This window comes from Engraulis encrasicolus, chromosome 22 (assembly GCF_034702125.1).
Source record: "Engraulis encrasicolus isolate BLACKSEA-1 chromosome 22, IST_EnEncr_1.0, whole genome shotgun sequence".
NCBI classification, from domain to species: Eukaryota; Metazoa; Chordata; class Actinopteri; order Clupeiformes; family Engraulidae; genus Engraulis; species Engraulis encrasicolus.
Window position 1 is genome coordinate 32,533,000 of NC_085878.1, and position 25,000 is coordinate 32,557,999.

Genomic DNA, 25,000 nt, shown 5'->3' on the forward strand with positions numbered 1-25,000 from the left:
CGCTTTCCATTCTCCTTTCTTCTACTGTGCCGTCTGCCTGTACTTATTCATACGTGCTTGGTCTCATCAGGGTATCTCTGATATCAATATCCTCTACCCATCCAACTCCTCCTCCCTCCCGTTCCCCTTCTCTACTTTCTTTACCTCTCTCTACCACCCCATTCCCTCTCTCTCTCTAATATGCTCTTTTCCCTTCTCCACTTTCTTTACCTCTCTCTGCCTCTCCTTCCTCCCCTCTGCTCTCTGCCCCTCTCTCCACCACCCCTATGCTCTCTCTGTCCCCACCTCTCTCTCCCAGCCCATGCCCTCGCTCTCTCTAACTCCCTCTCTCTCTCACACTCTTTCTCTCTCCCCTCCTCTGCTATATCTACCCCTCCCCCTGCCTGTCTCTGTCCCTCTCTCTCACCCCTCTGCTCTCTGCGCTCTCTCCCTCGCTCTGCACTCTCCCTCTATCCCTCTCTCTCACCCCTCTGCACTCTCGCTCTGCACTCTCGCTCTGCACTCTCTCTCTCTCTCTCTCTCTCTCTCTCTCTCTCTCTCTCTCTCTCTCTCTCTCTCTCTCTCTCTCTCTCTCTCTCTCTCTCTCTCTCTCTCTCTCTCTCTCTCTCTCTCTCTCTCTCTCTCTCTCTCTCTCTCTCTCTCTCTCTCTCTCTCTCTCTCTCTCTCTCTCTCTCTCTCTCTCTCTCTCTCTCTCTCTCTCTCTCTCTCTCTCTCTCTCTCTCTCTCTCTCTCTCTCTCTCTCTCTCTCTGGCTGCATTGGTGGCATTCCAGCTCTGGAGTGCGAGTGCTGTGTGCGAGAGGGGAAAGTGCCGACGTCAGCAGGCTGGGCCGGCGCGGCGTGTCCCCGGGTGGCCGAGGCCGTGTCACCAGATCGAACCATCCTCGGGTTCAGCGGCGCCGCTGCCACCGGAACAAAGGGGAACTTTCTGTGTGTGTGTGTGTGGGCAGCAGTGAAGGCAGTAGCACCAGTAGCAGTGGCAGAGCAGAGCTGTGTTGCGCTCCCTGCCAAAAACCTAGCCACCACCACTCTCTCCTTCTCCCTCTCTCTCTCTCTCTCTCTCTTCCTCTGTCCTCACTCACCCTCTTCTTGTGTCGTTTTGGGCCATTCACTTGTCCTCACTCTTTCACTTAATCACATCTACATACACACACACACGCACGCACGCACGCACAGACACACATGTATTTATAATTTCAGAAATGCATGCATTCTCAGAAATGAAAGAGAAACACAATTGAACTCAAACTACATTGTACTTAAAGTGACCGTTATATTCTCTCTGCTTTGCTCTCTGCTTCCCCACCCCCATTGCAAACACTGAGTCACCGTCCACAAGGTGAGATCACCTCTGATCTCGTGCTCACTCACTGCAGTCCAACGATGGCACCAAACGGAGTGGAGGCTGTAGATGTCTGCCATCTGTTGCACAATTTTAGTCGAGCTCGGCAAAACTCGGTAGATTTTAACAATCCTTTTGATCTTTGGTCATTTTTATTCATCAAATGTGTGTATATTTAACAAATGTGCGTAAACTAAAAGCTCATCAATGCTTGTCTGTACAGGTAACAGTAAAATCTTTCGTTTCAATGAAACTGAAAGCATTTTCTGCGTCAACACAGTGTGTTTGCATTCAGGCATGTGGTGTTACTCCACATATGCACTAGAGGGCAGCCAAGAGTCACAAGTTACTGACAACAACAAACATGGCGTCCGTGGGGGAGGTGCTTAGCCATAGCCATGTACCTGTTGAAATCGAGAGGCTTGTAAAGGCAATTCAATGCACCACAACATGGAGACTCCTCTCTTCACCAGGAAAAAAAATACTTGAAAATACTAGTCACAATAAAATCTGATATCAAAGCTCCAATAGGAAACTTGTGTATGGGTACACACAGCTACATCAAAGTCCATGTTCATGTTTAATTTTACGCATAATTGAATATTTAAATGCAATATCCCTTTCCTAGTGTCTAAGAAACAGAACCAATACATGCACCAAGCTCAAGTGTTAACTCCGCATCATTGAACGCAATAAGCATGCTTTTTAATGTAGGCAGTGACTGAGCATGTGTTCAGCGTGTGTTGTGAATAAGTATGCGTTTATATGGGGGGGAGCTCCGCCACTGCTGTGTGTGTTTGTGTGTCTGTGAAACACTTCCTCTCTGTTCTTGAACAGTGTGTGAAGTGAATGTGTGCATGTGTGTCGGCACAGCACCTCTCACCTCCAGTGAGACGAGAGACCTAAAGGGTGCTAGTGTGTGCCTTCCAGTTTCTCTCTACTGCTGCTCTGGTTTTATTGAACAAAGTGTGTCTCTCTCAGCAATTAGGGACTCCGCCAGGGACAGCTGGGAAGTGGCGGGAAAGCTGTGGCTGTCGATCACTCGCACTCGCACTCACACTCGCATCATACACACTCACGTGCATTTTGTTTTGCAGTGCTGCGGGCAACGACAACAACAACAACAGCAACAAGCATAAACCTGTTGCTGTGCCACAGCTTTATATTTTGTTGTTAATTGAATAAGTATAATCACACTAAATTTGTCTTTAAAACAGAAAATCTCTCACCACCTGGGGTTACTATGGCACTCTGTACACACCATAACACCTGCAAGTGGTGTTAACGTGAAGCAAAGCAAACTGGAAATAATAACTGGAGAGAAAGCACAGAAACAGCACAGTGCTTTTTCTTTTAATCAGCACAGATGCCATTATCTTCTTCTTTTAATCGAGTGCACAACATAAGGACTGCACTGGACAGGAAATAATTCAGGTGGCAGCCCGTTTCACTGAGAAATCAACACTGAGAAGTGACAAACGTCCAAAGCACATTTCATCCTTCCAAATCAAATATTTTTTTCTATTATACCATGTTAGTTCATGCTGAAACACACCACTTTCATTATTGTGTTCAAACATTTAAATATTTAATACAATAAGAAATCGTTAGTAACTTAAAAGACAGAAAGGAGACAGAATGGTCTCTTCCTTCCTCTCATTGGTATTAATGTCGGTTTTGAGCTGGCTAGAAACAGCTACAGCTCTTAACACAAACATTAACAACTCTGCTAACTATTCTCGCCTCACAGAAATTCAAGCTGACGGCAGGTCAGAGTATTCCCGCCTGGCAGACATCTCCAAGACTATCCTCAGTGTCTGCTGAACCATCTCCATTTCCTAAAATCAAATCAGACCTACTGCCTCTCACAAGCTCCAGTTTCGCCTTGGCTTAGAGAGACACACTTACCGGACTGAATAATCGCGCAATGGCACAATCACAGCCTTTATACACATACCGTACACACACTTTCCCCCTCACAACGCAGCACTTTACACAGCAAATATGTCTACGGAGATTCCAAAAATCATTTCCAAGAAGGAACTAGAGTCTTTGTAATGGTTTGCATAACCTTGACCCAACTCCTCAAGTGAACCTCGTACTGAATTCGCCCATGCTTCCACCAACACCATCAGGGCTCTACATTAACACCAGTCAACCAGCCAAATGCTGGTGAAAATTCAATTTGGCTGGTAGAAAAGAAAACTTACTAGCCACTTGGACCCATTAGTGAGGGTGTATTAGGCTAGTGAGATTAACAACAATGGGCGAAGGAGAGGAGAGGGATGACCCCGTCACTATTTTTTAAAAGTGGCGTGGTGGCAGGCTGAGTTTGAGAACCAGAGAGATCAAGATATGGAGGGCCCCACTCACTTGTTGCAGTGGTGCTTGAGGTGCTTCTTGTAGCCGTCGTCCTGCAGCATGTGCTCGGGGTTGTGCTTGCGGATCCACTCGGCCTTCTGGATGTCGAAGCCCGTCGACTGGGTCTTCATCTTCTTCCCCTTCCTGCCCCGCGGCACTGGAGTGGACAGGCCTGGAGAGAGAGAGAGAGAGAGAGAGAGAGAGATAGAGAGAGAGATGATCAGGAAAAAAGGAGCGGAGGAAAAGTCGTCAATCTTCTACCCTCCCATCTTTCACTTCCTCCCTCCCACACACGCACACAAACAGACTTCTATGCTCACTTGTATGCACACACATGCGCACACGCACACCTTCCCAGCAGGGGGAAGACGTATGGTGTTTGGAAGGGGGAGTGTTTTTGTGGGCTTTTTTTTTTTCCATATGAAAATGTCAGCAGAATGCAGCACTGCGGTGGTCCTTTCTCTCCCCCTGTCTACCTCTCTCTCCCCCTCTCTGCTGGATCGATGAGGAAATCTATGTTTTTGCTCCCCTTTTACCCACCCACGAGCCCAGCACACGTGCACGCACACGCACACATCTTAGCACATAAACGCTCTCTCTCTTAAACGCATGCGCGCACACAGTCTCTCTTGAGGTGTGTATATATGTGTGTGTGTGTGTGTGTGTGTGTGTGTGTGTGTGTGTGTGTGTGTGTGTGTGTGTGTGTGTGTGTGTGTGTGTGTGTGTGTGTGTGTGTGTGTGTGTGTGTGTGTGTGTGTGTGTGCCAGCAGCCACTGGGCCTGGGGGACTGGTGGTCTGGGGGTGTTGCTACTGGGAGTAGGCTACTGGGGCTGGGGATAATCTGCAGCAGCAAATCATGCATTTTTTATTGCACTGAACGGAGCTGAGCTGAGCGCCCGCCATGCAGCCAGCTACCATTTCTCAAGCCCCCACAGGGGATTGGCTCTGCTCAGCGGAGGCTCCTCTGTGGGCGTATACAGCTCATGGCTCAGGGGTGGGGCCGCATGGGTAGTGGCACGCTGACAATGTCTGTATGAGTGTGTGTGTGTGTGTGTGTGTGTGTGTGTGTGTGTGTGTGTGTGTGTGTGTGTGTGTGTGTGTGTGTGTGTGTGTGTGTGTGTGTGTGTGTGTGTGTGTGCAGCATGGTGTGTTTAAGTCTGTGCGAGTGGGCGTGTACAGGGATTGGGTCGTGGTGAGTGCGAATGTCAGGGCAAGTGCACGCGCATAATTGAAAATCTGAACAAGAGCATGAAGTCCTTGTCAATGAGGCTCAAGGCCGGTCTGCTGGTACATGTACGTGTATGTATCTGCGTGTGGATATAATACTTTTCCATGCATAAATGAATGTGCATGCCACGCATAAATTACAGTTCCTCTTTCTAATAAGTTCTGGTGCAAAGAAATAAAATAATGAAAATGTGTATGAGTGTGTGTTGATTTCCAGTAAGTGCCTAATAGGGTTCTACCAAATAAGATGATGTGTGATAAAGTGAGTTGTGTGTGTGTGCGCACGTAATTGTCGTAAATGTCCACGTGTGTATGTGTGTGCGCTTGTCCTCAAATGTCCACATGCGCGCGCGCGCGCGTGTGTGTGTGTGTGTATTTACCCAGGTGGTTCTTCAGCTCTTTGGTCTGGCCGTCCTCGGTGGGTGCGATGAGGTCCCACATGAAGCTCTTGATCTTGTCGTCGCCACGGTAATGGACTAGGCAGTAGGCCAGCAGCGCGCGGCAGATCATCTCCACGTCGCGCTCCGTCAGCGGACGCTTGAAGCGCCCGTGCAGCAGGATGTCCTTCCAGCGGCCCCAGCTAACAAGACACACATGCACACGGACAGACACGGACACACACAGATGGACACACATACACACAGACGGACACACACACACACAGACGGACACACACACCCACAGACGGACACACACACCCACAGACGGACACACACACCCACAGACGGACACACACGGACACACACACGGACACACACGGACACACACAGACAAAAGAATAAACAAGACCTTCAGTGGTGCTGAATGATTAGATTCGGGCTATAATTCTGCGAGAGACAATTTCCTGGATGGCTCATCTACCAGGGATTGGATTATTTAGTATTGTTTTTAAGATTATATTCAAATGAGGACATGGCAAGAGTGTACCCAATACATCAACAACTCAGAGGGGGGCCCTATATAGTAGGCTTATGAAGGTCTATAGGTTGTGAAGCTCCATGGATTTTTCCTTATGAGCAATACAGTGGCCTTGTGTTGTGATGGTGAACTTGGATTAGCCACTCGGAGACCCTGAGCTGGAAAAATATACATCAAAATAAGAATATGAGAAGAGCCAATCGTGTCTATGTACGAGATATAAACGACTGAAAGGGTCTCTAAGCTTTGAAGGTCTTTAGGCTGCAAGGGCTCCATAAAAAGGCTTCATCAGCAGTATTGTGGCCTTGGTGGTGGGTGTTTGTGTGGGGGGAGGGGAGGTACAGTATATTCGCATCATGCACTGCGGGACACCAGCGCTAACCACAACGCGCGCTAACCACAACGCACGACCCACGCACCACAAGGCAGAGCTGTGACTAGGCACATGCTGTACAAATTAACAGAAATATATTTCTTCTACTGCTTTAACGAATGCAGTCACATTATAGCACCATTATGGCCGAACGCTGTGGGTGACTTTTTCATGTTAGGCCACTCAGACGCATGTGATGTTGGGATGGACAAACAACCCACCACACATGGGGGACCAAGGTGATTGATTGATGTATTTATTTATTTATTTCAGATGTTCTAAGAGGGTAATCAACAGCATCCAAGTCAACAAAACAAAATAATGTCAATAGGGGGGAAAAGCCACTTAACACAACTGAAAAGGGGTGGGAGGAAGCATACTGTGGTTTATTAAATAGGTTATTAAAACCCACCACTACAATAAGCTCATACACCCAGTCATCTGACAGACAGTCAAACTCACCCATAGACCAGGAGGTTCTTCTCAACGCGGAAGCACTCTGTACGTCCGTAGTTGTTGAGGCGGTCGTGCGTCCGGCGCAGTTTGGGCTTGTCCTCTCCCTCGCTCTCGCCGTCCGACAGCTCAGCCAGCTCGTCCTTGGTGGCGCTGAAGGGACGCGTCTGCTTACGCACGCGCGGCGTGTCGATCACCAGGCTGTTCTGTTTTGGCAAACCACACACACAGACAAGACACATCAAGGTCAGACACACGTGCACACACATTCCACACCCCCTCCCAAATGTCAACAGCACTGCAACTTGTCTAACTTGCAGTCTAAGCACCCTTTGAGGGTGAAGATTCTAGAATTGTGGAAGTCTAAATTAAATTTTCATTCTTGATATTATAAGTTATATTTCAAAACCCATAAATTTAACTGTAAATTATCGCTTTATACAACTCCAATATATTTAGCATCAATAGCAATAGCCTGGTTTCTTATTCATTCATACCTCAGGCAAAGATAGATAGATAGATAGATAGATAGATAGATAGATAGATAGATAGATAGATAGATAGATAGATAGATAGATAGATAGATAGATAGATAGATAGATAGATAGATAGATAGAGGCATCAAATGGAACCCCATAATAAGAGAGGAGTGTGCCCAAAGCCCCACCCACTGACAGAGGAGAGCCACGCGGCTGGCCACCTGGCTGCTGCTACTTACTCTGCCATTGACCGTGTCCAGGTCAATCTCTGCCCTCTGTGCCCACTTGGCCCAGAAGTTTGGATCATCCAGAGAGATGTCTGTGCGGTTCCCTGATGCTACAAAGCTAGCCTGCAGAGGGAGAGAGAGGAAGGAAAAAGAGAGAAAGACAGAGAGAGATGAAGCAACACGCATGTACACATGCAACTAACTGTCATTTTGGTTTTCTATGTCACAAAGATCACAATAGTTAAAAACAGGAACTTTGGAGAGAGAGAGAAGAGTATCATCATACAACTACCAATACCAAATAAGGGTACTGATAGCAGTCATATCATATCACTAAGGCTGTAACGATACACCCAACCCACGATTCGGTTTGTATCACGATATATGACCCACGGTTCGATATGCCCCACGATATCACAAAAAAATGGAAAAAAATGGGAAAAAAAAATATAAGAAGAAAATAAATTATATATATACTTTGTAATTAATATCTTTTTTGCATTTACCTGCCTGCATTAATTTTGTAGGTTTACAAGGCTGAATAATGTTGCAGATATAGGCTACCACTGCAACCTGTTCCCAGGTGTTGACATCAAAACACAACACAGAGAAATAAGGGATATTAGTTCACCAAGGAAAAAGGCTTATAAATAGGCTAAAATCATATGTTCATCATATGAGAGAGAGAGAGAGAGAGAGAGAGAGAGAGAGAGAGAGAGAGAGAGAGAGAGAGAGAGAGAGAGAGAGAGAGGAGGGGGGGTCAGGGTGTATGGTCATTGGCAGCTGTCTTACTTTATCAAACATAGCCTATCCAATTAATATCCAAACATTAAAACAACACAGGCCATATATCGTCAGGAAACATGTTGTATTAAGTTAGGCTACTTAAAGAAATGCAACACTTAATTTTGATTAAGTTAAATATTTCCGTAGCTCTTTTTGATCGTGCAGCAGCGCGTGCCCGCCTACAATCAAACCTCGAAATGAACCTCAGTTAGTTCTCACTGCTACGTAACGTGCACATTTTTCGTTTCGTTTTGTGGTTTGACATTTTATCAAGAGCGAGAATGAATGCAGAGGCTGAATGGAGCATGCTTTCTGCTTATGCAGGCGGTAATTTTACAATATAGCCTAACATTAATGTGGGAAGAAATAATGCTGCCTAATATTCTGCCTCAACGTTCGTCCGACTTCGGGCACCTCCCTACAAGCGATTCCAGGCTGGTTTATAGGCAGGCGGAGCATCTCGTGCGCTCTCTCTCTCTCTCTCTCTCTCTCTCTCTCTCTCTCTCTCTCTCTCTCTCTCTCTGCTCCAACGTCAAACTCCACTCGCAATAGGCTACATCGCGCATGCATGAATAAAACAAAAATCTTGAAACGTTTATAAAAGCCTTCTTGGTCTGTTGTTCATTTGTCCTTCACCTTCCGATGTTTGCCCAAGTTTTTCGTCTCACGGAGGTTGCTGAGGCAATGGATAACAACAACGTGCTGGTTGGAAGGATGTTATATGAGAAAGGGGTGAATGGAACTGTTACTCGAACGTGTGCGCCCTTTTTCTACTCGTCTTTTTAAGCGCATATGCAAACTCTTGCCTGTATGTTGCCTGTTGTGTTCTACACTGAGGGTAACAACTTTAAAAGGGCACATCGCGATTCTGTGAGGAAGCTTCGCGATAGGGGTTCGTGGGTCTGCGTACCGCGATCTCTCGGTTCGATGCAATATCGTTACAGCCTTACATATCACCTCACTGATTGAATGATTCATGTCTGCTGTAGTCATTCGGTGAGCTAACGCTGCACTTAACTGCCTTTCCTCTGGCAGTAAGCAACACAGAGTGCATTCCAATATGCGGACTTCAGTCCTCCCTTGCTCACTTGCCTGCTTGTGACCTCATGATGACATCATCCATGACAGAAAATGAATTCCATATCTTGCAAAAGCACAATTCTAATGTCATTTCCTCATTTTCAATCGGGATGGTGAATGAAGAACAGTCCCCCAATAATTGTTTTGGCTAGGCTGACAGTGGGGAACCTTTATTGTTTCCTCCACGGAAGCGGGCGTCAGCCTCAAGCACAAGTGGAGGACAGAAGTCTGTGTATTGGAATGCACTCATACTATGACGCATACTCGTACCAAAAATACTGAATGAGACCAAGATATCGCAAAACACGCCCACTCAATGCAAAAGCGTGTGCTCAAGTTGGGTCTCCTAAGGGGGCGTTGTCCCCATCTTCTTCTTCTCTTTTGGAGGTGTTTGCGACGTGCGCTACCGCCATCTACAGCGCTAAGGGGACTTCATTGATTCTCAACCTCGGGACTCCGAAGGTCTCCTAACCGAAGGTCTCCTAAGGGGGCGTTCACCCGACATAAAGTGGATCCCGGAAAAGAAACAAAATGACGCTTCTTCTTAGATCCACTTTCTTTGCTCGTACTATTCATGCAGAGGCAAGGGAGAGGCTCGTTCGAAGGCCTTCAAACTCCATCAGCATGAGGCCTGGCCCACTCTGTACAGCACATCGCAGTGGGCCAAGAACCACCTCCAACACATGGGGGGAGAGAGACGAGCCAAGCAGCCAGTGACAGGCTACTGCACTTTTTGCATTTGGGCTAATGTGCAACATCTGGTTCTGTGCAAACTGCGCTCTGGCCTGCTGCGTTCCTTGTCGATGTCAAGTTCAACTCCTTTGCCACTGCTGAGTGAGCTGTACAACTGTGCAAAAAAACGCCTCACCCAAGTCACTGAACAAATATTTGTTTTTCTTGTATGTGCATCAACAGCGCTACGTTACAAGTATTTAGGGCATTCGCACTACTACTGTGCGAGAGGAGAGCGGCAGCAACAGTGGAACCAATCAATTCCTACAGTTACTTTGTCACCAATAACAAGCTGCAGCACATTTTTTGCACGATACTAATGCATAACATCTGCTTCTCTCTGTGCAGTGTGTGGCCTTGATCGAGCTCGCTCCTCGTCGCTACTTTGGAACTGCTAAAGAGCTCACTCGGACCATTTAAATGAATGAATATTGCTGTGCATCCCTATTTTGGAAATGTTCGTTTTTTTGTATTGGGAAGTGCATTGCAAAATGCCTTTTATATCGGTTTAAAATGTGTGTTTTCTTGAATGGCAAGTATTCACACACATGGATGAAAGGATTACTAAACTGTCAATTCCAAAAATAAAATGCAAAAGTCAAAAAATGGTGTGATTTTGCAACGAAACTCAACAAATATTTGTTTCCTGGCACGTTGGCATGGGTCCACATCAAGTACTTTGGCCATGCAGACACACAGCCGCATGACAACGTGGATATCCAGCAACGACTATTGTTCCACTACAGTGTTACTCCATCCTTTTTCTGTTCTTCTTCACTTCTTTTCTGCTCTCTATCTGTTCTACATTAATTGTCTACTGCTGTACTCTGTACTGACCCCTCACTCTGTACTTGCTTGAATGTTCTCCCTGTAAGTCGCTTTGGACAAAATCGTCTTTTAAATGAAATGCAATGTAATGACTAAACCCAAAAAGGGAACTGGTTGACTAACAAAGTGCAGTGGTCTAGTCAGAGATAGTTGATAAGGTGAAGACTGTTCATAAGGGGTTCATTTCAGAAACCTCATTGTGACATAACAAGTCATCTGAAAGCGCTCTTCCTCCACCCAATACATACAATGTAATGAGGACCCATTTCTGGGCACCTCCTCTCCCTGGGCCTGGAACAACTGATCCCTTTGTCGCCCCATTTCAGCTTCCTTGCATCGCTTTATGGCTTTACCTTGGCGAAGGTGGATCCTCGTCCCTCGGACTCGATGGTGATGGTCTTGGTCCTCCGCTGGAGGATCTGGTCGATGTCCTCCTCGCAGAATTTGGCGCCCTCGTCCGACTCATCCATGATGGCCCCGTAGGCCCCGCGGCGCAGCAGGTCCTCAATCTCCTTCTTGGACAGCTGCTGCTGCACCTGCTGCAGGACGAACACACACACACACACACACACACATACGCAAAACGCACACACAACACAACACACACAACACACACAACACACACAACACACACAACACACACAACACACACAACACACACAACACACACACACACACACACACACACACACACACACACACACACACACACACACACACACACACACACACACACACACTTAGCTGATGCCTTCATACAAAGTGACTTACAGTTCTAATTGTGTGGTGGTTACAATTCCTGGGGCAATGTGGGTCTAGGTGCCTTGCTTAAGGGCACTTCACAAGTGGATTTAATGTGTAGGGATGCATATTTTGCTCCCTTATGGTAAGGGAGGGGCAAGCATGCACGCCTGCACACGTAAACACACCGACAAACGGATACCAAGGGGGGCAGCCGAAATAGGCCACAAGCAGGCGTCGCCTACCTTTCTGGTCTAGCCATTCAAATTAATCTACTACAGTACAGGGAAATCTTAACACCACTTTCGAGTAACACTACACAGTCTTATTTTAAAATAATAAAAATCATCAAATAAAATTGGTACACAACATTAAGAATGGAAATACGCAGAAGTGCTTTTGAATATCCCACAAGGGCAGTTCACAAGGGCAGTTCCCAAGCTCAACTTGATGGTAGGCTATTTGGTGCCCCTCGGCACAGTATTGGGGATCCCTTTGGGTGGAGACCAAAATAATGGGCAGCTTACACCAGCTCGCAGCACATTGGAAAGTGTTCAACAGGGGCATAGCTTTCACTACAATCAATAACAGTGGCTACATTACATACGCGAGCTCACTGGAACAAAAGTACAGTGGCGGTTTTCAAGAGGTGGAGACCGCAGCTTTAGGAATCGGATTATAAGGATCAATTCAGATTATTACGCTGATTAAAACCTTTAAAATAGGTAGAGAAGGTTATAATTGAAGTCACCCCAGCATTCGGAAGTAATAGTCCACCCCAGTGTTACACTAAGGATGTGATTATTGCGATTAGCACAACTCTTCAGTCAGGTAGACCAGCTAACTGCTTGAGTCACCCATTTCATAGACTGATCTGACTCACGGCAAGACAATTATTCCACAAAGCTGTAATTTTCCAGTTTGTAGTGCTTCTATGTGCCTAGTGTACAGTGAGCGACTGTTCATTAAAGGAAGGCTGACGTAACTGAACTCGCATGGTGAGATTAACCGATCACTTCACATGAATAAATAATCAGAGAGCTAATAAAGCTTGTAACTACTGTACTAGTCCCGCAGATTCCACACACTTCAGAACAGTTTAAAATAAACATCACTGGAGCCTAAAACCAAGGATACTTCAGTAGAGCACTTCTTGCAAGCAGATAACTGCCGTAAAGAAAAGTGGTATTGACAGGCGTACAAAATATCAAACGATATCTACATTGTCTAAAGAAGAAGAAAAACACACAAACACAGATGGGTCCAAGACGCCCAACATGAAATTGGCCTTCAGTGCCAACGGATACGTTTGCTTACTGTAACAGATTACATTTTTTTTCAAGTGAATGCATGACAGCCAAGCAAAAAAAATAATAATAAAAAAAGTTTTTTGCATTTACAGTAAGCAAAAGTATCCGTTGCACTAAAGAACAATTTCATGTTGGACGTCTTTGACCCAGACATGCACACACAGACAAGCACACATGATTGACAGGTTAAAGAGCCTTACCCCTCCACCGGCGCCCCCTAGGCTGTTCTCACGGCCACTCATGCTCTGCAGAACGGCCTTGTCCAATCCCAGCTTGAGGCTGGCCCTGTCGAACATCTCCCTCTCGTAGGAGTTGCGCGTGATCAAGCGGTACACCTTCACCGCCTTGTTCTGACCAATCCTGTGGCAACGGGCTTGGGCCTGTACAAATGGAGAAAGCACCAATCATATCTGAGTATATATCGACATACATGTTAGTCTACAGAAAAACACAAAAATGATCAGAAACGCCAAAGTCCATGACAGTAGTATAAACCCTTTGTTATGACCAAGTGTAATGTATGACCTTGATTGAGGTGATTTAAGTGCAGCTTTTTGCCCGTCAGCGTGTCTCACCTGCAGGTCATTCTGCGGGTTCCAGTCGGAGTCGAAGATGATGCAGGTGTCTGCGGCCGTTAGGTTGATGCCCAGGCCTCCGGCGCGCGTGCACAGCAGGAACACGAAGCGGTCCGAGTCCGGCTTGCTGAAGCGATCGATGGCCGCCTGCCGCAGGTTGCCCCGGACCCTCCCGTCGATCCGCTCATAGAGGTATCTGGTGCGCACACACAGAGACGCACACACAGAGACGCACACACAGAGACGCACACACACACACGCACACACAGAGACGCACAAATGAAAACATCAATGCTAGCAAAACCCAACCGTGAGCATCAGCAAATTGAGAATGTCACTACAGCTTCACTGCAAGACTCAAGACGCTGAAGCTGTATTATATGAGAAGAGAGACACTCAAAGGAAATGCAGTCAGTTCAGTTCCACTTCCTTTGACACCACAGAGGATGTGCACATACAGTCCAACATTCCCCCAGTTTCCATATCTAGAGTTCCCATTATCTAGGCACTTTCCTATGTCAATTTTAGTTTCAATTTCACGCTCCATGCTTTGGACATGATAACCCTGCCAAAAAAGCCTACATTTCCATAAATGTATACAAAAAAATAAACCTGCATACTGCCTGCCATGAATTTCCAACTAGTCCTCTCCCACACATTTTCTCCATTCTGCTACGATTGTCTCAACAACAGCACAAAAAAGCCTCTTTCACCTCCTTCATTTTCAGGGAAAGCCCTTTCGATAGCGCCACAGGTCTCGATAGCTCGCGCACGCGCACGCGCACGCACACGCACACACACACCCTTCACCCACAACTACAACTACTACTACCACCACTATTCCCCTCCATCTCCACGCCTTCCTGCCTGCCTCCTCTCCCCTCCTCCGCCTCCCTGCCTGCCTCCTCTCCCCTCCTCCGCCTCCCTGCCTGCCTGCCTGCCTGCCTGCCTGCCTGCTCTCCCCTCCTCCCTCCCTCCCTCCACCTCCACGCCTGCCTGCCTGCCCTCCCCTCCTCCCTCCTCCCTCCCTCCACCTCCACGCCTGCCTGCCTGCCTGCTCTCCCCTCCTCCACTTCCGTCCACCACAGTGACCCACTTCCAGCAGGCCCCTGGCTCTGGCTGTCTGACGAGGGAATCCCCGGGGGGCGGTCTGTGCCCTCCTGCTGAACCCTGTCCGGGTCCTGCCAACACACCACCTGGTAAACACAGCTAAGCCCCTGCTATAGGCGCTCTAGTCTCTGGTACACGCTCTCTATTCTGCTCTACTCGGCTCTACTCTATTCTTGCTCACTGCTGGAACAAGGGTGGTGTTTGTTACCCAAGAAGCAACGTCACCGCGGGGCGAAGAATGAGAATGAGATTCAGATGAGATATGGAGCCGTGACGGCGTTCAGGAGGAGAACAAGCGGGACACAAGTGGACGAAAAACAAACACGCTCAGAGCGGAAAATCTCTACTACCGGTGAAACTGAGGTTGGATTGTACAGTAGCAACCACTTGCATTCAAAAATGTGCCTTTCAAAAAACAACAACAAGACAACAACACAAACTAGCAGCCAAGAACTGGCAACTTCATATGCTAAAAGCATGCACCCATTTACACCAGAGCTGTTACAGGTACAGCATGTCGATACACTATTTGGCTTCTTCACATCCATCGAGGCCGCGCCTTAAGCAGATTCAACCAATCTGACTGCTTTGTCTTCAAAACACAGCCACCGGTGTTCTGTCAAAACCAGCTGTTTTGTGGGGGAAAAAACTACCAGCAGTAAAATGTTAGCAAATCCCAAAGCCAAATCTTAAAACCCTGATCAATAATTTCCTGTCATGAATAAAGGCTTACAAATCCAAAATATATCTAAATCTAAAATTATGTCAGGCAGGCTTCAGACATCTCAGCATCTCTGGATGAGTTAGTCAGGCCTACGTCACTTAGTGAAATGTAATGTAATGTAATGTCATACTGTCATGTTGGGTGAAAGCGATGTCACACTTTCAATGGATGAGACAGTTTTCCTAACTATATGTCTGTAAGTGTACGTAATGCAATCTCAGTGTCATGTTGGGTGAAAGCGATGTCACACTTTCAATGGACGAGACAGTTTTCCTAACTGTCTGTAAGTGAAATGTAATGTAATGATATGTAATATAATGTGTCATGTCAGGTGAAAGCGGTATCTCACCTGATTTGGATGAGCTGGTTTTCCTAACTGTATGTCTGTAAGTGACATGTAATGTAATAAAATGTAATGTAATGCAATATTGTGTCATGTCGGGTCAAGGTGGTGCCTCACCTTGTATGGATGAGCTGGTTTTCCTAACTGTATATGTCTGTCTGTAACTGAAATGTAATGCAATGTAATGCGCTGTCTCACCTTCTCTGGATGAGGTAGTCCTCCAGGATGTCGAGGCAGCGCACCATCTGGGAGAAGATGAGCACCTTGTGGCCTCCCGCCTTCATCTTGGGCAGCAGCTTGTCGATCAGGACCAGCTTGCCGGCCGACTGGACCATGGCCTGCAGGTGGAAGTCCATCGAGGCCGGGTTGTAGACCTCGCGGAAGTCTTCCAGAATCTTCTCCTCTGCCCCTGCAGGGATGGAGGGAGGGAAAGAGGAGGGGGGGAGGGAGAGGGAGGGAGAGAGAGAGAGAGAGAGAGAGAGAGAGAGAGAGAGAAAGAAAGAAGACAGAAAGAAAGAAAGACAGAAAGAAAGAAAGAAAGAAAGAAAGAAAGAAAGAAAGACAGAAAGAAAGAAAGAAAGAAAGAAAGAAAGAAAGAAAGAAAGAAAGAAAGAAAGAAAGAAAGAGAGAGAAAGCAGGATGAAAGGGAGGGAAAGAACAAATTAAGACAGAGAGAGAGAGAGAGATAGAGAGAGAGAGAGAGAGAGAGAGAGAGAGAGAGAGAGAGAGAGAGAGAGAGAACAGGAAAGGAGGGAAAGAAGAAATTTAAAAAGATAGAGAAAGAAAGTGAGAGAGAGTGAGCAGGCGAGCACAAGAGAACAGGGAGGGAGGGAAAGAAGAAATGGAGAAAGATAGAGAGAGAAAGAGACCGAGAGAGTGAGTGCAAGAGAAGCAAAGAAAGAAAGAAAGGGCGAGAGAGTGCGAGCCAGAGAGAAAAGAGAAAGGGAGAAAGAAAGAGACAAGAGGAGAAATTATTTCATCAACTGCAGTCTCTGATTCATCTCCAGTCAAGACTCGCTGCTAATTGCTGTTCTCAAGGATTACAAATGATAATCAACAATGATCTTCTGCAACACTTTTGTGCAATCCATCTGTTCATTCCCTTTTTTAGTCATCTAAGTACTTACACTGACCTACATTCACACATTAGCGTTAGAACGAAGCTACTTAAAAATGCTCTCACATACCAACTGCCTAACACAAGACGACACCAGCAATTAACCACTACAAAACTGTATAATTTTCATCCACGAAGCCTAATAAATAAACATTTTGCTGACATTCAAAGCGCCCCACCTCTCCCTACACCATAGTCCATGGATGAGGTTAGCCTTGGCCCAACCCCGCATTACACTCCAGGGACAGTAACTAATACCCTGCACCTAAATAATGACATGTCGCTTTGGATAAAAGCATTAACTAAGTGCAATGTGTTATAATATTTAAAAAGCAACAATTGGAGCTGTTGCCCACACATTGATCACCATCGCAAAACTGAACAATTTATCTTTTAATAAGGTAAAGGGGGTTGCAGCACTTTCTAAGCTCATTCAACCACTATCTCAGCGCACATTGCTCCAGGAACTGTAACCAATACCCTGTACCTAAATATAAAAGACTTAATTAAATGTAATGTGACGTAAAAAATAAGTGGCGACTCTTAAGTGTTGTCCTATACCTTTAATGAGGTAGGGGTGGTTGGGGTACAGTTCCTTTAAGGAGGTAGGGGTGGTTGGGGTACAGTTCCTTTAAGGAGGTAGGGTTGGGGTACAGTACCTTTAATGAGGTAGGGGTATAGTACCTTTAATGAGGTAGGGGTGGTTGCAGCACTTTCGGAGCTCCATCATGGTGTTGACGAGGTTGGGCAGGTTGGACTGGCTGCCGCCCTTGGAGAGGAAGGAGAAGTTCCTTTCCAGGATGGCGCGGTAGTACTTCTTCTGGATGTTGGTGAGCTCCACCTCGATGATGGTCTCCTCTTTCGGGGCCAGCTTCTTCTCCACGTCCTCCTTCAGGCGCCTCAGCATCATGGGCTTCAGGATGCCCTGCAGCTTCTGGACCTGAGGGGGGAGGAGGAAGACACAGGACAAGAGACATGAGCACAATGACACATGGAAATAAACTAAGAAAAAGGCGCACGCACACAAACACACACACACACACAAATGAGTAGACACATGCAAACGCATGCATGTGCACACAAAGCACACGCGCACAGTCAAACGTGCAGACACACACACGCACCACACAAACAAACATACACAGACAGCACACACACTTTCACGGACATGCGCGTGCACAACCCACACACACACACACACACACATACACACACACACACACACACACACACACACACACACACACACAAACACACACACACACACACACACATACACACACACACACACACAAACAAACACCCCAACACATACACCAACAACGCCAACACAAGCGCACAGACAGTCAAACGTGCTGACAGACACGTGCACAGACGCAGACACACATGTACACGTGTGCAGTGCACACATGTACACGCACACAGACATGCAAATTAAGATATACAGAAAGTCTGGTACACTAGAAAGGCTCATCAACATTAATAAAGACGTTGGTGGGGGGGAACAACCATTAGCGGAAATTGACTTATCAAATTCCGAGATTAAAATAGCTCAGTCGGGTAGAACATGATCTTCCAGCGAATGCAAAACGGGTTACCAGCGAAACACACTGACCCAGTTTTGTGTCTGAGCAATCTATGACCACCAACCACTTCCTTCTTCGAAGACTGCTGCCAACGCACACTCGACACACATCCATCCCCTCCACAGATGCATGCAAGTTGCTTGCCTGAACACACACACGAACGCACGCGCACACACGCAGGCACACACACACAGGTGTACAAACAAACGTGCAGACACACACATACACAGACACACACACCAAGGCACACAGATGACCAAGGCACAAACACACACACACAGACAGACAAACAGGCGCACACACACACACACACACACACACGCGCGCACACAGGCATGCGAACACACACACACACACAGGCACGCGCGCGCACACACACAAAGGCGCGCGCACACACGCGCGCACGCACACACACACACACACACAGACACACACACACAGGCACACACAGAGGCACACACACACACAGAGGCACACACACACACAGAGGCACACACACACACAGAGGCACACACACACACAAAGGCACACACACACAAAGGCACACACACACACAAAGGCGCACACACACAGGCACACACACAGGCACACACACACACACACACAGGCACACACACACACAGGCACACACACACACAGGCACACACACACACACACACACAGGCACACACACACACACAGGCGCACACACACACACACGCACACACAGGCACACACACTTTGTCTTCCTGTTGGGTGCGTATGTACAGTACCTGCTCCTCAGTCTTGAGGTCTCCAAACTCCTGCATGAAGGTGGTCTCCGAGGGGAAGCGCTGGGGCTCCAGGAAGTGCAGCAGGCTGAACAGCTCCTCCACCGTGTTCTGCAGAGGCGTGCCCGTCAACAGCACCTTGTGCTCCTACAGGGTTAAGAAATGCAGGATTAGTAGAAGTACTGTAGTATCATTCTTTTTTTTAATTACCATTATTTTTATTTTTACGTTTATTTAATTATTTTTTATTTTATTTTATTATTATTTTTATTATTATTATGTTTTATCTTAATGTTTTAAATGTTTTTTGACTCTAATTTATTTCCTTCTTTCTTCCCTGTTTCCTTTCATTTACATTTGTTAACTTTGTGAAGCACATTGAGTTGCACCTGTGTATGAAATGCGCTATATAAATAAACTTGCCTTGCCTTGCCTTACTGTGTGGAGCAGTGATTACCAAACTGTGGGCCAATAGGACAAGGCAAAGCAAAGCAAAGCAAGTTCATTTGTCCTGCGTGCCCGTCAACTGGACCCTATAAGGCAGGGGTGGGGAACCTTTTTCATTCGAAGGGCCACTTCAAATTCATCCGAGTGCCGTAAAAGTCCTCAGAGGGCCGTACAATGAACACAAACCAGGATTTTCCCCTTTTACTTCACTTTAGCCCTATATTGAAGGCAGCCACCTTTTAAACAAACACCACATTCTCTAGGTTCCCATAATATAGCTTAATTGTATTGCAAATGCATTTTCTAAGATTCCTTTCCAAAATATGCCATATTATGTGAAGCTGAATAACATTAAAATTATATCGGGGCCGGATAAAACGACCCTCAAGGCATAGGTTCCCCACCCCTGCTATAAGGCAAGGGAAAGCAATCTAAGTTCAGTACTGCTTGGCACATGTCATACACAGGCAATTCGGTTACACTTTACTTTACGGATCGCTAATAAGGTGGTAATTTCGTATAAATTTCATAGTTATGTCATAGTTATTTCAGGGTAATGTGTGTGTGTGTGTGAACAAAGTGTCACCGTGCTGCGAGTCATCAGGGTGTCACCACAATGCACTGGAAACTGTATGGTTATTTTGCTGTTGTTACTAAAAACAAACAGTTATTACCCTGAAATAACTATGAAATAACTATGAAATTAACATGAAATTACCACCTTATTAGCGATCCGTAAAGTAAAGTGTTACCGGCAATTCAATGTGAAATTCAAATGAAATAAAAGCACAGGGACACAACAGGTGAAATCACAATATAAAGCATGAAAAAATGAAAATGATAGGATAGAAGAATAGGTTCAAAATCATTAACATGAAATCAGAAAGTTACAAGAAAGCATCGGAGAAGAGCTTTGTCTTAAGTTTGTATTTAAAACTACCAACAGTACTCTAGGAGCACTTGTATCTGTTCAAGACCAGGCACACAGATCAGCCCAGCATCATGCTCTGCAAGGTCAGCTTTCCTAGTACACCTGACACTAGTCAAAAGAGCTAAATTGTGAAGCAGCGTAAAAATGTCAGGTCGTTTGGACCTTGAAAACATCTAATGCGTCAACTCTAGTCCTTTTTCAAAGGCTTAAAAATATCTTGGATCCTTAGCTATCATGACCGTCACGACACAGATCTCAATGCGTGCATCAAACACCGGCTAGCTCTAGTTAAAAGAGTAAAAAAAAAAGATGCGTGATTTTTTTTTTCAAGCTCAAAAAAGCATGGTCAGGATGAGAGCAAAGCTGCAAATGGTGTGACATTTTGTTGATATAAGCTGCATACCTACCTGTTCAACAATATTGTAGCAAGAATGAATAGCTTATACGCATGTACGAAGATCAAATTGTGAGCAGGTATATACATGCTGCGTGTCTGTCTGTTTCAAAGCCTATAGCCTAAATCACATTCTTTTGTTATTTCAGCGTTATGTGAAATTCCCTACAGGTTTCAACAAATCACAACCATCCATAAGGGAGGCAGCACAGCCAGACCAAGAGCTGGGAGACAAGCTTATATAATTTACTATATGCAATTCCAATATATATAATCCGGTTTCAACAGGTGGACAAAAAAAACAAAAAAAGAAGGGGGAAAAACTACATGAAACTTCTATCCTCATTATCCGGCACTTCCTCCTCCTCCTCACAAGGTTCATGAATTGAGCCTCAACAGGCAGGGGAAAAAAAGAAAAAGGGGACAACAACAACCCATCCTATCATCAGTAGGCTTCTTATCAGGTTCATGAATTTAGTTTCAACAGGCACAAAACAAACAAACAACAACAACTAAAAAAGAGAAAAAGACATGAACAGGAGGCTCCTCACCAGGTTCATGAGCTTGAAGCCCTCCAGCAGCTTGCAGTTCTTGTTCTTGAGGCGGTGAGCCTCGTCGATGATGCAGCAGCGCCACTCGATGGCGTTGAGCTCCGGGCAGCCGCCCAGGATCATCTCGAAGGTGGTGATGACCGCCTGGAACTTGTACGCCCCACGGATCGGTCGGCCCTGGAGGACGGGAGACGATGGGAGAGAGGGAGGGAGGGAGGGAGAGAGGGACCGGGAGAGGGAGAGGGAGAGGGAGAGGGAGAGAAACAAGACAAAGAGTTAGATGGGGAGAATGAGAAAGGAGAGTAGAGGAGAGAGATAAAGAGTTAGATGGAGAGAATGAAAAAGAAAGCCCATTGGGAAACTCCAACTCCCATTGTCATTGTGACACAGCACTCCACAGCACACAAGTGAACACTGCGCACTGCACACAACGAAATTGCATTTATGCCTCACCCGTGCAAGGGGGCAGCCCTCAGTGGCGCCCCATGGGGAGCAGTGCGGTGGGACGGTACCATGCTCAGGGTACCTCAGTCATGGAGGAGGATGGGGGAGAGCACTGGTTGATTACTCCCCCCACCAACCTGGCGGGTCGGGAGTCGAACCGGCAACCTCTGGGATGCAAGTCTGACGCCCTAACCGCTCACCCATGACTGCCCTTGCTCACCCATGACTGCCCTTAGAGAGGAGAGAGAGAGAGAGAGAGAGAGAGAGAGAGAGAGAGAGAGAGAGAGAGAGAGAGAGAGAGAGAGAGAGAGAAAGACAGAGAGAGAGAGAGAGAGAAAGACAGAGAGAAAGACAGAGAGAAAGACAGAGAGCCAACCAAACAATAGTGATGAGTCAGTGAGGAAGAGTAAGGTTGGAGATAACAGGAAGCAGGAAGGGATGATGTCACTTGTGTGAGTAAAGCCGCGTTGAGTAGCCTGTGGCTATCGAGTGAAAGCGACCCAAAGCCTTTGACTAGAAGCCAGATTCAATATGTTTGTTGCTATGTGTGGTCATAGAAAACACTCTGATCCAACCTCTGCCTTTGCTCTGAGATAACACAATGTTTTTCTTGGCTACATCCTGAAATAAACTTACTGAGTATAAATCAGAAATAAATATACAGACCAGTACAGAAAAGGCCACAAGGTCACATAACAGGTGCCGGTAATCTCCTTAAAACCCGTTCATCATGTGAACTTTCCCTGTGGATTTATTCATCTGCTCTGCACAAATATACACCCACACCACTTAGACAGACACACGGACGCACGCACGCACGCACGCACGCACGCACGCACGCACGCACACTCCATTTGTCTGTGTTGAGCTTCTATTCTCTCGTTCTCCTAACCCTCCAGTCTCCCTCTATTCTCTGGCAGATACTGTAGAGAGGGATGATCTAAGCAGTCAGACACAGGCCCTCTTGGGACGGGATGCCAGCACGAATGTGTGTCGTGTGTGTGTGTCTGTGTGTGTCGTATGTGTGTCTGTGTGTGTCGTATGTGTGTGTGTGTGTGTCTGTGTGTGTGTGTGTGTGTGTGTGTGTGTGTGTGTGTGTGTGTGTGTGTGTGTGTGTGTGTGTGTGTGTGTGTGTGTGTGTGTGTGTGTGTGTGTGTGTGTGTGTGTGTGTGTGTGTGTGTGTGTGTGTGTGTGTGTGTGTGTGTGTGTGTGTGTGTAAGCAGGCCTTTCTGTCTGTCAGCACGAATCACAGGCAGCCAGCGGCTCAGTCCATCAACACACAGGCGGTGCCTCAGGCCAGCCACTGACATGCGCCACCACTTCCAATCTTATCTACTGGGGAGTGTGTGTGTGTGTGTGTGTGTGTGTGTGTGTGTGTGTGTGTGTGTGTGTGTGTGTGTGTGTGTGTGTGTGTGTGTGTGTGTGTGTGTGTGTGTGTGTGTGTGTAGGCGCGTGTACTTCGCTGTTCCCCTAACCTCCTTTCTCTCTCCTTCCTCTGATGTTCCCTCACTATCTGCCTTGTTTTTCCTCCCCAAAAGAACACTTCAACTGCAGACTCAATGTTTTCTAGGAAGAACCAGTAGCTGCACTCAACTATCTGTCTGACTGCTGCAAAGCCTGCGAATGTGACTCTTAGCTTGGTGCATCAAGGGATGCCATAGTCAGCTGCCACATGGTTTCACATTGTACAATACATTACATCGCATTTGGCAGACGCTTTTTAACCAAAGCGACTTACAATAGAGGACATGGGTGCAATTTTAGGTGTGGGTGGTGGGGACTTGTCCGTACCACTTTTGAGTTAAGCCTATCTTGTCTCCCACCACTTTTTCACAATTATAGATACAACCCTAGATACGAAGTGCACAGGAAATATCCAGAATGACACGTGCAGATGCTAAGATGCTAAGATGCTAGATGATGCATCCCTGCTAAATGTGACTAGCAGTGTATAGTCACATTCAGCTGGAACGCATCATCTACAATTAAGCAAGAGCGAGAGCTCGTCCTCAGGCATACACTGCACTCACTAGCTCAAATCTGCACAGAGCGAGGAAATAAAAGGCGAGTGAAACTGAAACCTTGGCACACCCCGGCAGTAAAGTGGAATGTGCAACACCCTGAAACCACATGGCAGCTGGCTAACGCCAAAACGTAACCCAGTTCATGGCACAGAGCCTGTGGCCCAGTGTTGGCACTGAAAAGACAGGCGTAGTAGTAGAGGACTGCAGCACAGACAAAAAAACACACCTAAAATCTCACCAACGATGAAAACATAGGAGACAGAAAGGCACTCAGAGCAACAGTAGGGGAGACATGAGCAGAAATGCAGACAGACGAACAGAGAGAGAGAGAGAGAGAGAGAGAGAGAGAGAGAGAGAGAGAGGGCGAGAGGGAGGGAGAGAGAGAAGCAGAGAGAGAGAGAGAGAGAGAGTGAAGCTGAGAGAGTGAAGCAGAGAGAGAGAAAGAGAGAGAGAGAGAGCGAGAGAGAGAGAGAGAGAGAGAGACTTGAGAAAACACACAACAGAGTGAGAGACTTGGCTGGCCACTTGGACAGGAAGGGAAAGGAAGCAGCAGCAGCTGTGTGCTATACTATACCTGAGTGTCCCTGTGGTACATCTCGTACTGCTGCAGCATCTGGCGACTGACCACGCTGCCGTGGTACACGATCACGTTGAGGTGGGTCCACGTGCGGAACTCGCGCTCCCAGTTGGCGATGGTGGAGAGTGGCGCGATGATGAGGAAGGGGCCGCGGATGCCCACGCGCTGGATCTCCTCCAGGAATGTGATGGACTGGATGGTCTTGCCCAGGCCCATTTCGTCGGCCAGGATGCAGTTACGCCTGCGTGGACACACACAAAGACACACAGAGACCCACACACAAACACACACGCGTACAGACACACACAGACAGACAGACAGGCACACCCACACACTCATATTAGTGTCTCATCTCCGTTTCTGGTCGATATCCAAATATGCAATATGTGGGAGCAATGCGAAGAAAAGTATTGAAAGAAGCTGTGTGTGTGTTGCTACCATCCTAAACCTTGGTACAGAAAAACGATAAAAGCAATACACTTAACAAAACAATTCCGTTTCTAATACAAAAACCTCTGATGGTATCTGTACATAACAATTGCATGGTCGTCCACGGATGTGTTTTCTGACTTA

The 25,000-nt window shown here is 46.7% G+C and overlaps 1 protein-coding gene across 8 annotated transcripts in view; it reads right to left on the reverse strand.

Annotated features, from left to right (window-relative positions):
- chd9 (chromodomain helicase DNA binding protein 9) overlaps positions 1–25,000 on the reverse strand; it is a 147,844-nt gene that overhangs the window by 27,179 nt on the left and 95,665 nt on the right. For 7 of the 8 annotated variants that reach the window (XM_063188405.1, XM_063188404.1, XM_063188403.1 and 4 more), the window contains 12 exons: positions 24,425–24,668; positions 21,383–21,559; positions 19,063–19,206; positions 17,409–17,664; positions 15,806–16,016; positions 13,431–13,626; positions 13,056–13,235; positions 11,158–11,343; positions 7,391–7,501; positions 6,682–6,878; positions 5,309–5,508; positions 3,714–3,873 (listed from right to left, as the gene is read on the reverse strand). In XM_063188405.1, coding sequence (XP_063044475.1) covers positions 3,714–3,873; positions 5,309–5,508; positions 6,682–6,878; positions 7,391–7,501; positions 11,158–11,343; positions 13,056–13,235; positions 13,431–13,626; positions 15,806–16,016; positions 17,409–17,664; positions 19,063–19,206; positions 21,383–21,559; positions 24,425–24,668 — 2,262 coding nt within the window. The remainder of the gene's footprint in view (positions 1–3,713; positions 3,874–5,308; positions 5,509–6,681; positions 6,879–7,390; positions 7,502–11,157; positions 11,344–13,055; positions 13,236–13,430; positions 13,627–15,805; positions 16,017–17,408; positions 17,665–19,062; positions 19,207–21,382; positions 21,560–24,424; positions 24,669–25,000) is intronic. The other variant, XM_063188402.1, reaches the window with a different exon arrangement.